The sequence below is a fragment of the Fukomys damarensis genome, unplaced genomic scaffold (genome assembly GCF_012274545.1).
Source record: "Fukomys damarensis isolate Sample0158 unplaced genomic scaffold, DMR_v1.0_HiC HiC_scaffold_18, whole genome shotgun sequence".
Lineage (NCBI taxonomy): Eukaryota > Metazoa > Chordata > Mammalia > Rodentia > Bathyergidae > Fukomys > Fukomys damarensis.
Window position 1 is genome coordinate 47,655,666 of NW_022900930.1, and position 14,448 is coordinate 47,670,113.

Sequence of the window (14,448 nt, forward strand, 5' to 3'; positions counted from 1 at the left end):
GGTTTTTTTTTTTTTTTTTTTTTAATCACATCGTGTAAAGACACTGAAGAAATTTTCCAGCGCTACTTTAGAAAGTGGCAAGAATGATGGAGTGAGTTGTTCAAATTCAAGGGATTCATGAAAATGGGACTTTCAATGTAATAAATTTTTCAAAAAATTTAAAACCATATATTTTGATCACATCCTATATCTTCTTTAGTCAGGTGTCTGTTCAGATATTTTGTCTTATTCTTAACGGTTTGTTTTCTCAGTTTTAACAGTCCTTTGTATGTTTTAGATAAGTGCTATATCCGATATATTCTGCAGAATTTTTTTCCCAGTCTGAGACTTTTTGTTCCCATAAGTTTTTTTTATTATTACTGATGTACCAGCATCACTGTTAGTAGCTATCAGCAGCTTCCATGTGACCATGTATTAATACCAGCTACTGTGCTAAGCAGTTTGACTATGTTTTCTAATTTAACCCTCAGAATAGCCTTCAAGGATAAATCATATTGCCTTCATTTTACAAAAGAGCAAAGCACATAGTAAGAACAGAAAATATTTAAACCCAGTTCTCTCTAGTTGACCCCAAAATCATGGCTTTTCCATTCTGTTAGTCTTAAACTGTGTTCTATAAAACCGCAGCTTTCCTTCAGATTATCAGGAGCTGCCCTGTGTAATAACAGGGAAGTTATGGGGGAAGAGTTCATCTCTGCCTCGCTTTTCTGTATCAAGTTCTAGGTACATTGTGTCTTTGAAAACACCTCCCGGCTCCCACAGCCTGCTCTGCCAGCCCCTCTTCCCTGCCTTCTCTGTGCAGCACCAGCCTCCCCAGCGAGCACAGTAGGTTCTCAGGCAGGCGGCCCAGGTGACTCGCCTGACCAGGCCTGTCGCAGTGTTTTCTGTATCTTCTGACCCTGTTGTTTTGAAATCGCCTACTTTCTGTCCTTCTGCTCCACAAGATAGCATGCATCAGGGCCACAGGCAGCGCATTATTTTTTGTATCTCAGGCCTATGTGCTCTGCTGAATGGACCCTGAACCCTGTGCTCCATGAAATGGAAGCAACCCTCATCAGGAGTGGGGTGGTTGTGTCTCATTTTAAATAAAAACATGTGCTTGGAAATCTCAAGGTTTTAATTCAGATTTTGAAATGAAATTGCTGGCAAAATTATTTATTTGGGGGTTTCTCTAAATCACTCTTTAATAATTTAAATATTAGTAATTTTTATTGTGAAAAATAGTTGCAAACTTACAGCAAATTTTACAAGTACAATAAAAGAACTTTTTCCCCCTAACAATTTGAAAGTAAATTGCAAAGCTGATGCCTTTGAGTGTCTCGTGTGTACTTCCTGAAAACAAGGACATTTTCTTATTTTACCACAATACAGCCATCCATAGCAGGACTATAACGTGGATACCTTGCTTTCATCTACTTCTGGTCCCTCATTCATGCTTCACTACCTGTTTCAGCCACGCCACAGGACCCAGGGGAGAATTGCCCGGGAATTTACTCCTCATTTCCACTCCCTTTCCTTGACACTTTTGAAGATTTCAGGCTGGCTGTTTTCTAGCACATCCCTCAGTTTGGTTTAATCAAGTGTTTCTCGATAATTAGGTTTAGGTGAGACATCTTTGGCAGGAGCATCACAGAAAAGTGTGACTCTCCATATATACATGGGGACTCAAGGAACACATTTTCATCCGTGTCTAGACACTGAAAACTTCAAGTTCACAGCAATCCTTTTGGTTTTATCCAGCACCAGCGTTCATTCTACTTCTTGTCCTTTCTAAAATTTGCAGTTTCCTTTTCTTCCAGTAGGAAGCCCAGATTGCATTAGCTTTAGTGCATACTCTTACCGCCCACCTCTGTGTCGCCTGCTCCCAGCTCCTCTCAGGCGTGTACCTCCCTCACTGAGCTTGGGTTCTTTTCCACCCTCTGAGACTATTTTTCACTTACTGGATGAGTCTCGCTCAGCCTCATAGTCCTTGCCATAAATATTGAGATCCAGTGTGTCATGAGGAATTTGAATTACAAAGTTTAGGTTTCTATCAAATTTTATAAAATTGCATACTTTTTTCTTATAGGCTATTTTAGTAAAAGCAATAAATCAGAAAACAAGAATCACTGCAGCTGTAAAAACCAATTCCTTATTTTGTACTTAATTCATTATAAAATATATAAAGCTCGTATGTATAATTCATATGTACATTTTACAGATGATGAATATTGCAAAGAGCTTTCCTTGTACCCAGCTTAAGAAATATGGCAGCGCCTGTAATTCAAGGCCCCTAGGGTACCAGTCTGATTGCATTCCTCTCCTTCCTTCAAGGAATAAGAACATTACAGAATTTTGTATTACTTTCCATAATAGCTTTTTTGTTAATATTTTTTATAGATTGCTGTTGTTGCTGTGATGTGTAAACCCCACAGATGCCCACACATAAGTTTTACGGGAAACATATGTGTGTAAGTATGGTGATTTCAGTAAGTCGCGTGTGTATTTTAACTAAGCCAACAAATTCTATAATGATCATTATGTCCTGGTAATGTTTTAAACTTCAATTTAATAGATTTATAGGTTAGGGCTCTGAAACAAGCAACCATCAGTAGATATTTCAGTACTTTTAAAATGGAACATACAAATATTTTTGATTTATTACAATATTAGAAAAAAATACATAGGTTTTGTTATTTAGATGAGTAGACACTGTTAACCGGACAAATAAAATGTGGATGTTTGAACTGCTTCAATTCCAATGTCAGAAATTTAAATTTGGATTAGAAAATAATTTAAAAATACAAAATTTTAAAAGTGATATATAATTATAAGTGATGGTTAGATTTCTCAAATTTAAGTATTTGGAATAATTAGCAGAAGCATCTGCCTAACTCTAGGTAGGAACATTAAATGGGAGAGAGTTTTTCCTGAATGTGTTATAAGGGAACACTCTGAGTATTGGTTCAAACTAATTTGAAAATGAATGTAATAGTATTCCTTTACGTAGTCATCTTGTTTACTTACTGGTGGAAAATGCATTATTTGTGAATACCACACAGGTTGGCTGTTACGTTAGGGTTTGAGTTGAAGCTCATTGGATTCCAGGATTTGATGGAGACTGCTGATTCTTGAACTAAGTTTCCTATCTGATCTCTTCTTCTTTTACTGTACTGGCAGATACTGCCCCGGTGGACCTGATTCAGATTTTGAATATTCAACCCAGTCCTACACTGGATATGAGGTAAAGCAATTTGAAGTTTTCATCATATTTTACCCAAAGTGTGGCTTTACCAAGTCCTAGCTTTCTAAACAGTTTTAGCTTTCTTTTCTGATTATCAAAGACGTTGATTCACCAAATAGTTGCTCTGTTTTTCCTGTGCCATGCGTTGTTCCAGTCACTGGAGAAACACTCATGCAATCACTTACTACTGATAAATTCCCACCACTGAGCTAGGTGCTTTACCACGATAAATCTTACAGCAGTATTTGGGACATAAATGCTGTGGCTGCCCCACTTTTACAGGTGCAAATGCTGGGGCATAGAAGCTTAAACAGCTGGTGCAGACACTGCCAGCATGTGGCAGCTCTGCACTCTTATCTCTGTGTCTGCTGCCTCTTTGGCAGCAAAAAGTGAAATTGCCATTTGAACAGTGGAAGATAAGCAATGAGGAAAAAAGAACATCAGATGCTAACAAATGCTGAGCAGAGAAGTAAAATTAAGTGAGGCCATGGGTGCTGTGGGGGTTAGGAAGGGATTCTCTGAGGAATCCCGAAAGACCAGCAGGAAGGTGCATGCATAGCACAGAGAACGGCCAGGAGAAAGGGCCAAGGTGGGATTGTGGGGGTGCCTGGAGCATGGGGAAGTCGGGGAGACTGTGAGGCTGCAGGACGTATAAAGTAGTGTGTGAAAAGCAGTATTCTGCACCTGCTGTTCCACTTTACAGCATATCTCAGAGAACATTGTTCATCAGCACATTGTTTCATGGTTGTAGAGTGTTCTGCTCAAAGACAGGAGCATCGAGGCTCTTTGTTAAATCATTAAAACCATGTGTCCCGAAGAGCCTCATTTATAGGTCATTTTGCCACATAAATCTTTTTAGTTTGTGTGCACATCTGTGTGAGCAGTGGAGCATTTTGGAGGCTCAGGGGATTTCATAAGCATTTACACAGAGGCAGACGAGGTCCCAGGAGTCACCCTGCTGTCGAGGTTCTGCTGGCGGTGGGGGTGGGGCTCCCCAGATGCTACACAGGGCAGCATTTTCAACTCTGATGAGACCGAGAGAACAGAAGATGGGCTACGAGGAAGGTTGTTAGTATGCAAAACCATAGAGAGTTTTATTTTTTAATACATCTTTTCAGAACTAATTTTAAATTGACAGCATTAACAGAATATTGTTTTTTCTTAGCCAACCTCCATGCGAGCTATTCGTGCTAGATATGACCCTTATCTGCAGACGAGACACCGGATAGAACAGGTAAATTTCGAAAAAGCATTTTTTAAATTCTTTGAATTATTAGTACATAATGATTTTACAAAATAGTGGGTCTCGCTATGGTTATTTTCTTACCTGCATATAACATATCTTGTTTATATCCATCCCCTTAATGCCTTCCCTTGCACCCCTGAAGTAATATTTTCAATTAAATTTTTACGCTTAATATAAGAAGGTATGTTGCTTCATTATGGGATAAAAGCTAAGTGTATTTCTCCTTTCTAAGTTGTTCATACTTGTCCAAGGGAAGGAGACTATTTTGCCATGTGTGACTGGTCAAAAACACTACTTTCTTTGGAGACGGCACTGTTTCTTCAAGGGTTTTAGTCTGTAGAAAGTCACGTGGTCTGAAATCTGTGCCATGAAAGTGTGTGAAAGTTCTTGGAGGATAGCGAGTAGATTGAGGTTTAGATTCCGTGAGCTGGGCTGAGAAGTAGTGTGACAGGTTTGCCAGGTAGGAATTGAGGAACCTCGGGGGCTTACTGAGTTGTTTTATATCATGACTTTGGTGGTGGTCATAATATTTAACTGAACATTTACCAAAATTCACCCATTGTCCATTTAAAGTTAGTGGGTTTTATTGCATATAAATTAGATGCCTACTTAGCTGATTAAAACCAAGTACTATGTGAGTGAACTTGTGCCGTTCTGGAAATCTAAACATGGATGTACAGATTTTCTTTGTTTACTACTTTTTAAACTTGTGCAGTTTTTAAAATGTAAGACATCATTTGTAGTTGTTATGGCAACATATGGCAGGGCAAATGTAAGGTCTGAAATAATAAGTGGTATATACCATACTCAGTAAAGTGCTTCAGGGTTTATTTAACTATTAGTGAATACCATCTGGTTCTGATTTTCACTTCATTGTCATCCAAGCATATGTGGGACAAGATTGTCAGCAAAAGGAGAGGGACCCCCATTTCGGGAGCCTACATAGCTTAGAAAAGTATGTTCTAAACCAAGCTTGGCTTCAGTTTTGGTAGTCTTTTTTTAAAGCTATCATATTTAACTCATTGAAAATGCAGAACCATGTTTCAACAGAGTGTGGAATGTTTGTTTACTAAAAAAGAGCCTGAGCTTTAGAGATTTAGAAACTAAAATAGAGCAACAATTCTTTTCTAACTGTATGTGCATCATAATCATTGAGCAACTTCTAAGACATAGGCAGATATTCACCTCTGGAGTCTGGCAAGATTATTTTGAAAATGCCATCACAGTGATTTTGATGTGTACTCCTTGTAAACAACTGTAGATATAGAAATACAATGCTCTTTTAGTGTTGAAGTATAGATACAGATATAGATAGATACACACACACCCATAGTATGAATTGTTATTTGCCATATTCGGAAAACAAGTATAAAAAGGTGCCCTTCTGCCTATAATTAGTATAGACAACCTTACATAGTATATTAATTCTAGTTTATAATTCGGCACTCTGCTTGACCACCCTGGTTTCCTCAAGGGTACAGCAAGAAATTTAAAACCCTATTTTTAAAAATTACAATCTTGGCTTATTATAGTTGACAGAATGAAAGATTTGTGCTATTATTTTGCCTAGTAGAAGAGACATAATATTTCATTTTTAATCAATCATTCACTTCCATGAGTTTTTTCCTCCTAGAAAGCAGGCTTGAGGGGTCATCTGTGCCTGCAGTCTTCTATTGTAAACTGATTTCTTGATTTTTCTTTCTAATTTAGTGTTCTCTTTTCTTATCTTATGAAGTCCTGATTATGCTGTATACTCATGTATGCATAACTGTTTCATAATCAGAAATATATCCTTTTTGTCCCCAAGGCTTACCGCAGATTCTGACACAAAATGTATGACCTATAAATATTTATTATATTGCATTTGTATTATATTGTCTTTACTGCTTTCTGGTTTATATTCCTTGTGTTTTTAAGTTTCTGTATAACTCTAGGTATTGAAGTCAATCTTTTCATTTATTTTTCAATTTCTGCCTTCCTTATTTAAGCCCTCATTTTTATCTTTCAGACTTTTTTTTTTTTTTTGGTGCCAGGGATTGAGCTCAGGTCCTTGTGCTTACGAGGCAGGTGCCAAACCACTGAGCTAAATCCCCAGCCCTCTTTCAGACTTTTTTAATCCACAGAATTAGCTAAATATGTTTGATTGCTTTTCACCTTTAAACTGTACTAATACATTTCAACTTCTAACTATTTTATTGCAAAATAAAATTAGGTGTTTTGCACCCTGTTAGAACCGTTGCCTGCACCTTCCTAATGCGGATGAATTTATGTTTCTTTCAGTTAAAACAGCTTGGTCACAGTGTGGATAAAGTGGAGTTCATCGTGATGGGTGGCACTTTCATGGCCCTTCCGGAAGAATACAGAGATTATTTTATTCGAAATTTACATGATGCCTTATCAGGACATACATCCAACAATATTTATGAGGCAATCAAGTAAGAAATTATTCTTTTATCACACTCTCCAAAGTGGTTGCCAGTTATCCTTTCAGAAGTATGCTTCTAGGAAAGCTTCTGTTCTGTGTTCCTCTATTCTACATCCACATCCTTATTTCTTCTACTCACCCTTGTTTTGTGGGAAAGGATCATTTTGACATAATCTTTTTAAAAACTGAATGAATGCGTGAATGAATGAAAAGACTAGCCAGGCTAATGGGACATGCCTATAATCCCAGCGACTCAGGAGGTTGAAGCAGAAGGACTGAAAGTTTGAGGCTGACCTTGGAGGCTTAGTAAAACCCTGTCTCAAACAAATAAAAAAATATCCATTGATATAGTATTCTAAAATAGAGAAATTCCCTGGGTGTGGTGGTGCACACCTGTAATCCCAGCACTCAGGAGGTGAGGCAGGGAGATCACTGGGAGTTCGAGAACAGCCTGGGCTACACAGTGAGTCCCAGGTCAGTCTCAACTACATAGTGAGACCCTGTCTCAAAAAATTAAAAAAAAAAACATAAAATAGAGAAATTCACAGCATACGGTCTATAAAAGTTCTTTTCAGACTTAAGCTAATCTGAACTACTATCCAAACTAGGACTAGTTTTGATTGAGCTGGATACTCTTATCAGAAACATTTAGCTGCTATAAAATCAACAAAACAAGTGACTGTTTTCAAAACCTAATTTATTAGTGACTTTTATAACTGTTACATAATTTCTGTTCATGAATGGGCTCTTAGTCTGTTTTGTGCTGCTGTAATAAAATACCTGAGCCTAGGTAGTTTATAGTCGCAGAAGTTTATCATCTCATCCTTCTTTGAGGCTCAGAAATTCAATGTCAAGGTATTAGCATCTGGCTAACAAAGGACCTTCTTTTTGTGTTAACAAGTAACATTAAAAAGGGATCTGATTTACCTTCTTGTAGCAGTGGTATCTGGCCCAGAGGGCTGAGTCCTCATGGCCCAACCACCTATGGAAGATCCCATCTCTTAATACTGTTTCATTGGCAACTAAATTTCAACGTGGGGTTTGGAGGGGGCAAACATTTGAACCATAGTAGATTTTATTTACTCATTCTGAACCCTAATCAAAAAAGCAGAAGACAAATTATGAATTCTTTTGATACTTTGTATGCCAATGTTTAGTAGGAAGAGAACCAAGGTTTTATATAAAATTCAATAATTTAAAAAGTAAAAGTATTAAAGTAGTTTGTTTTTTTTTTTATTTTCAGATGTTTTGAGAATACTCTGGTAGCTATTTGTTTGCTGTTGTTTTTATTGTTGTACCAAGCTAGAGCAAGCTAGGTACTAGGCACTGTTGTGGTAAGAGAAACATTGTTCTTGTTCTGCTGCTGAGCATGCTGCAGAGGGTAAATGCTGCAATGTTGAGGGACTGCTGTGATCGACAGGACTGGACTGGAAAGAGGAGTCAGTTGGGCCTCAGCAGAGGGGATGAGATAGAAGCACCGAAGTGGGAAGCAGCTTGAGGAGCAGTCGCTGGATTGGGTGCTATGCGCTTAATCTCTGAACTTTAGAAGAGAGCCCAGTGAACAGAGGGAGAATGCCAGATTGCACCTACTTGGGAGGACAGGAAGTGTTTTTTGAAATGCAGCGGGAAGGCAGATGGCTCCAAGAAGAGAGGGCCGTGTTCGAGTTCATGGGTAAGGTCATGGCAGCTACTGTTGGCTAATGGTTTAGAGGGGTGCAAGAGTGAAAGGTGGAGGCAGATAGGACCGTCAGCTATCTCAGGATGGTGGTGGCAGCTCGGTGGAGAAGAGGTTGGGGTAGAGGGGAGGAATCCAGCATGGCAGTTTGGGCTGTAGGTGGTGCGGTGCGCTGAGATGGAAGAAGCTGAGAGAAGAGCAGGTTGAGGGAGGAGAACCGAGAGATTTTCTTTGGGTACGTTAGGATTGAAATGCCTGTGGTGCATTCAAGTAGAGGTGTCTGGTAGGCTACAGAAATTATAGGATCCTGCGCTGGTACAGGGGGTGACCAGCTCATAGGTTCCATTTCCAGCCATGTAAGGGAAAGCTTCAGGTCTCTGGGGTGCACTAAGTGAAGGAGCATGTGCAGAGAGATTTCTTACACTATGGTGCCATCAGTGTGTGTCCATGAACGTGTGTGTGTGTGTTTGTGTGTGTGTGTGTGTGTATTTGGGCGGGGCGGAGCAGTAGAACTGTAGTCCTCAGAGGCCTTCGAGCTGAGGAAGAAGAGACATGGAAAATAGGAGAAAAGGAGTATGTGTACGTTTGCTTTGTAAACAGTGCCAGGCCTTGTGACAGGTGCTTGATTCATTTATTTCATATTCAGAGTAAGAGTTAAGTATTTAGATCGTCTCTATTTTACAGATGAAAAAGCTGAGTCAAAAGAGAGATGAAGTAACTTGTCCGGAGCTATGAAGGGAGTTAGTTGGTGGCAGAGTGGGGCATAAACCCCAGGCAGGAGCTGGGGGTGTTACTCAGTGGAGTGTTTGCCTGGTATGCACAAGGCCCCAGGTTCAAGCTGCAGCACCACAAATAAATAAAAAGAAAGAATAGACCCCAGGCTGCTTTGCTTTCAGAGCCTGACCTTTACTCTAGTGCTTAAAAGCTGTTAGGTATAACAGTCATGCTGTGTGTACTGTATATGTATGTATTTATATGTGTGTGTGTGTACCCATGAGTACATCATCGGAGCTTGAAAGTATCAGAAGGAATGTGGTCTGTAATCGCTGCCACCTCCAGGCTTGTGTCTGGCTTCTCATTTATGAGAAAAAAGGAGGAACATCATACAGCCAATTATAAGGCTCTGGAACTGCCCCTCTCAGAGTTTTTGTGTGGGGATAGTAGGACCAGATTTTGAGTGGAGAGAGGCTGGCTTTATTACCCTGAAATTAAGCAGTTCTTAATACATAGCAGGCTTAAGTAAATGTGTGACTAGATTTTGAATGAATGATTAATCTGTAGGTCAAATTTGACAGCTGCTGATGTTGGTAAGGTTGCCTTTTGAAATTGGGGATAGGGACATCTTTGTATGCCATCCCTGCTTCCCCTGTTGGTCTCCTTTGAGTCTGTAAAACATGGAAAGAACAGAGAGGCTTTTTCATAAATTTAAATAAGTACCAAGGGCAGCTTGAGGGGCCTGTGTAGAGTTGGCTGTGGGGCAAGTGTGCGTGGTGATTAACTCTAGGTATGCGACAGGTGAATTTTTTCTCCGAATCCAGACTTTTTGCAGTGTGATCTGCTCCCCCAGGGGCATCAGTAGGATGAAACAGGAACTGTCTTCACCATGCCTTCAAAACCTTAATCACTCACGAATGTGAGTCATGTTTAGTAAAACGCTGAAGTCTTCACACTTTAGTGGAGTAATGATGTCGTCCAGCTCATCCTCTTGATACTGAAAAGTCACATGACAGCTTTGATAAAATTCGATTGAGGAAACAAACTTCATTAGTTCAAAACCACAAGACTTTAGAGTGGCAGTGGTGCCTCAGAGGGTCACAGCTGACATTCAGTGAACCTGGAAACTCCCCTAGCAGAGTGGCCGTCCCAGGATTATGTAGTTGTGCACTCCTCTCTCAGTGCATGTTTTCTTGTGCCTAGACCTTGCCTGTTAAGTGGAATCGAGCTACAAGTATCTTAAATATATGCTGCCCACATACACCGGCTTCCATACAGCAGGTGGCCCCAGCCAAGGCGTGTGGGGAGTCTCTAAGACTTAGCTGACTTGCCATTGTCGTCGATTGAAACTTTAACAGAATTGCTTCATTCTTGAAGTGAAGCTTTGTGGAGAAATGTTCCAGTGCCGTTAAAATGAGTGAACTTCACATCACGATGTGTTGATCCACAAAGCCCTGGGGAGAAGAAAGCCTCTTTCGGTAATGGAGAAGGCAAAGCCAGTGTTGTTTTGTTTCTATTCTTGAATTTACCTCAAGAGGGCAACAAACACTTTTACTTTTCACCTAAAAATTTATATATGACTTGAGTCTTCCCTGCAACAAATCTCGTGAATGGCTCTTAGGAAATAATAAAAGTGCAATCCGGGACCCATAAAACCATCCCTAATGCTGCCTTGAGCCCCTGCCAGCCCACACTCTGCGTTTCGCCCTGTTCTCCTACTCAACTATATTTTTATGAGAGCGTTAAAAAAAGCCAGCTTGTGAACTCTTGTTTGCTTTGTCAAGATGAATTTTTTTGCTACCACCTCCCTGAACCAGAGCTGGTGTTTGTTTTGGGGGAAATATTTGAACAAGTGGTCTGACTTGAACTAGAGAACTAGATAAGGAAAATTATTTTCAAATGTGAGCATCATTGTGAAATACCAGGCAGCCCAGGACAACTTGGGTTTTGACACAGTGTCCTCAAGATTTTTGGATTCCATCTTGCTTTTGCCCACTGTATTAAGTCATGCAGTGTTAATGAAAACTAGCTGGTTTTCCCACCATGGCTGGCCTCCCATGGAAGTAAAGTGATGAAACTCAGGTTTATTTTGCAACTAGTTATTAGATGTTTATACTTGCTAGCTATACAAGTATCATTAACTTTCATCAGCTAAGGGTGTTGCTAAAGATTACTTTAAAACGAGGTTGAAGATTATGTACTGAGGCAGACGAGTTGACAGTGTTTAAGGGTAAAAGTCTTTGTTCAGTCTGGGATAAGGCTTCTCCATTAGTCCTGGTGCCCCTGCTTTGTTTCCATGTGCCTAACCTGCTAAAGATTTGCCTCTTACAAGATCAGGAATTAGGGTGAAGAAAAACTCCAGCAAGGAGAACCTGGTTATTTGTGGCCAGTTAGTAGCAGGCAGCAAGTAACATCCCTGCAGGTAGGAAAACTGGAAAGCTGAATAAAGGGAGACCCGTTCAAGGACAAAGCAGGTACAGCCTCTGGGCAGGTGCATTGCATTGAGCACAGCGCTAAATGCTCCTTACTACCAGCTCCTCTCCCTCCAGAGGGTGACAATTACTGGGTACTGTCATCCCTAAGATTCGTAGCTCTGGAGATGATGAGGACCTACAGACCTGAGTCATCCATTCACCAGGATGCAAATGTTGCTAAATAACTGAGAACAACCTTTTAAAGGAGTTTTATTGCTTTTTAATCAGCTCTGCCCAGAAGCAGGTTCACATTCAATCTTTTCACAAGATGCAATTTAAAAAGGGTAGCTGCCCATCAAGGAGTGGGTGAGTCACACTTGCTCCCTTGGAATTTTTAATTCATTTCCGTTCCTTCTTTTTCCCCTCACCAGTGCCTTTAAATCCTCCAACTGCATCCTTATTTGTCTTGGAAAAGCTAGAGTGCTGGCTAATGCCGGGAGCTAGGCTTACAGAGCTATGAGGGAAGCAAAGCAACCTAGGAGGCTTGAAAGTGACTATGTCTTGCCTTGCTGCTGTGCCTCAGACCCTCCTGAATTTCTGGGCTTTGAATCTGGTACTCCCTGCAACTCATTTTATATGTTGGCCACTTTACTTACCTTGATTTTCATAAATGGTCCTTAGCAATGGCTAAGCAACTTAAGATACAGATGACACTAGTTTTTCTTCCAGCATTTTATTTGGAACAAAAATTGAAAGAATTTCCCAGTAAGCATCCATATACCTGCCACCTAGATTCTATAATACCTACGTACTTTATCTCGTCTGTCCATTTCATTATCCATTCATCCGTCTCGTGTGTGTGTGTGTGTGTGTGTGTGTGTGTATACACGCGCGCACACGTTTCATAGTAAGTTGCATGCTTTACTGTACTTCTTTCCAGATACGTACTTTTTCATGTATTACCTGTGTTTATTGTTTGGTGTTTTTCTTTTGAAGTAAATTTGCATATAGTGAAATATACGGATCTTAATTATACCAGTGATTAGTTTTGACAAATGTATATACCTATGCAGCAAAGCCCTGTTAAGAGATAGAACATTATCATTATCCCAGAAAGTTACTTTATGCCCTTCTCAGGAAATGTTCACTTGTACCTTCCAGAGGCAGCTGTTCTGATGCTTTCCCTTACCTATTGCTTCATCTGTTTCATAGGTAGATTTTTGCCTGTTCCAGAACTTCATATAATTGGAACCCATCTAGCATGGAGTATTTCATACAAGGCTTCTTTCACTGAGCATAGGGTTTTTTTCCATTAAGTTTATCGGTACATTTTAGGTATACAGTACATTTGAATTCATCATTGGGATCTTGTACCTTTTCATGATATAAAAAGGTACATCTTGGTTCTTATTTTTCCCCATTTCCCTGCCCTCCCTTCACCCCCTCCACCTTCCCTATTTACAAAGACTTTGTTTCCATTTTGTCCTTTTCTTACATTTTTTCTTTCCCCTTCTTTCCCCTACCCCTCCCACTTCCCCTATTCCATTAGACCTTTTCTTTCTATTTCACATTATCAATTATACATTTCGATCCTTATTTACACTTTTAGTTTTTCACACCAGAGAAACTATTCAGTATTTACACGTGTGTGTCCTATGTATTTCACTTAAGAACATGGCCTCAGTGTGCATTCATTTAGCTATAAATATCTCTAGTTTCTCAATTCTTTATGAGTATAGTGTTTTGAGATTCATCAGTGTTATTAGGAGTTTAGTACTTGCTATCTTTTTAGTGCCGAGTAGTATTCCATCGTGTGCATCAGCCAGTTTGTTTATCCTTTCTTCTGTTAATGGACATTTGGCTCTTTCCAGTTGTTAGCTATGTGTAAAACTTCACAGAACATTCTTATTCATGTCTCTTTGAATATATGTATTTATTTCTCTGGGTTGTAACTAGAATTGCTAGGTCTGTTTAGTTTTATAAGAAACTGTCAGCCGTTTTTCCAAATGATTGTATCATTTGTACTCCCACCCATGATGGCTGCACACTCCATTATTCTGCGTCCTCAAGAACAAGTGATGTCACCAATCCTTTTGGTTTTGGGGTGTGTGCACTTGCGCTGGGGCCTCACCCGTGCTATGCAAATGCTCTGCCACTGAACTGTACCCTCCTCAAGAGACCCGCACCTGTGCCTTCCAGAGGCAGCCATTCTGATTTTACCGGTATCTAATCTGGTACTGCATGGTGTCGATTTCTGTAGCTTCTTACTATGTCTTGAAGTCAAGCAGTGTAAATCTTCGTCTTTGTAATTGCTTTTCAAGACTATTTTAGATAGTCCTAAGTCCTCTATATTTCTTTATAAAATTTAGAATCAGCCGGCTAATTTCTATTAAAAAGTGTGATGGCGATTAGAGAAAATTGACATTTCATTGTCTTCCAGTTCAGGAATATAGTCTGTCTCATTTATTTATGTCTTCTTGAATTTCTCTTGTCAATGCTCTGTGCAGAGATTTTTATAAGCCTTCTGTAAAATCTTTTCATAATATTTTTGTCAGTGCTTCATAATTGTATTTTAGGTTGTTGGCAGCATTATGCATGCAGTTGATTTTTGTATGCTTACTTCATATCATAAGACCTTACTAAACTCACATCCTGACTTGAATTTTCTTAGTGCTGTATCCTTGGATAAGCTGTTCTCTTTTAACTTCAATGTCTTCTACAAATAGGACTCACAGAGCTGGTGCAAGCACT

At 39.6% G+C, this 14,448-nt stretch overlaps 1 protein-coding gene across 2 annotated transcripts in view; it reads left to right on the forward strand.

The window, feature by feature from the left end:
* The window catches only part of Elp3 (elongator acetyltransferase complex subunit 3), a 63,620-nt gene that overhangs the window by 8,762 nt on the left and 40,410 nt on the right, over positions 1–14,448 (forward strand). For both annotated transcript variants that reach the window (XM_033765508.1, XM_010623221.3), the window contains 4 exons: positions 2,380–2,450; positions 3,160–3,223; positions 4,389–4,457; positions 6,750–6,904. In XM_033765508.1, the coding sequence (XP_033621399.1) occupies positions 2,398–2,450; positions 3,160–3,223; positions 4,389–4,457; positions 6,750–6,904 (341 nt within the window). In that variant the 5' untranslated portion in view covers positions 2,380–2,397. The remainder of the gene's footprint in view (positions 1–2,379; positions 2,451–3,159; positions 3,224–4,388; positions 4,458–6,749; positions 6,905–14,448) is intronic.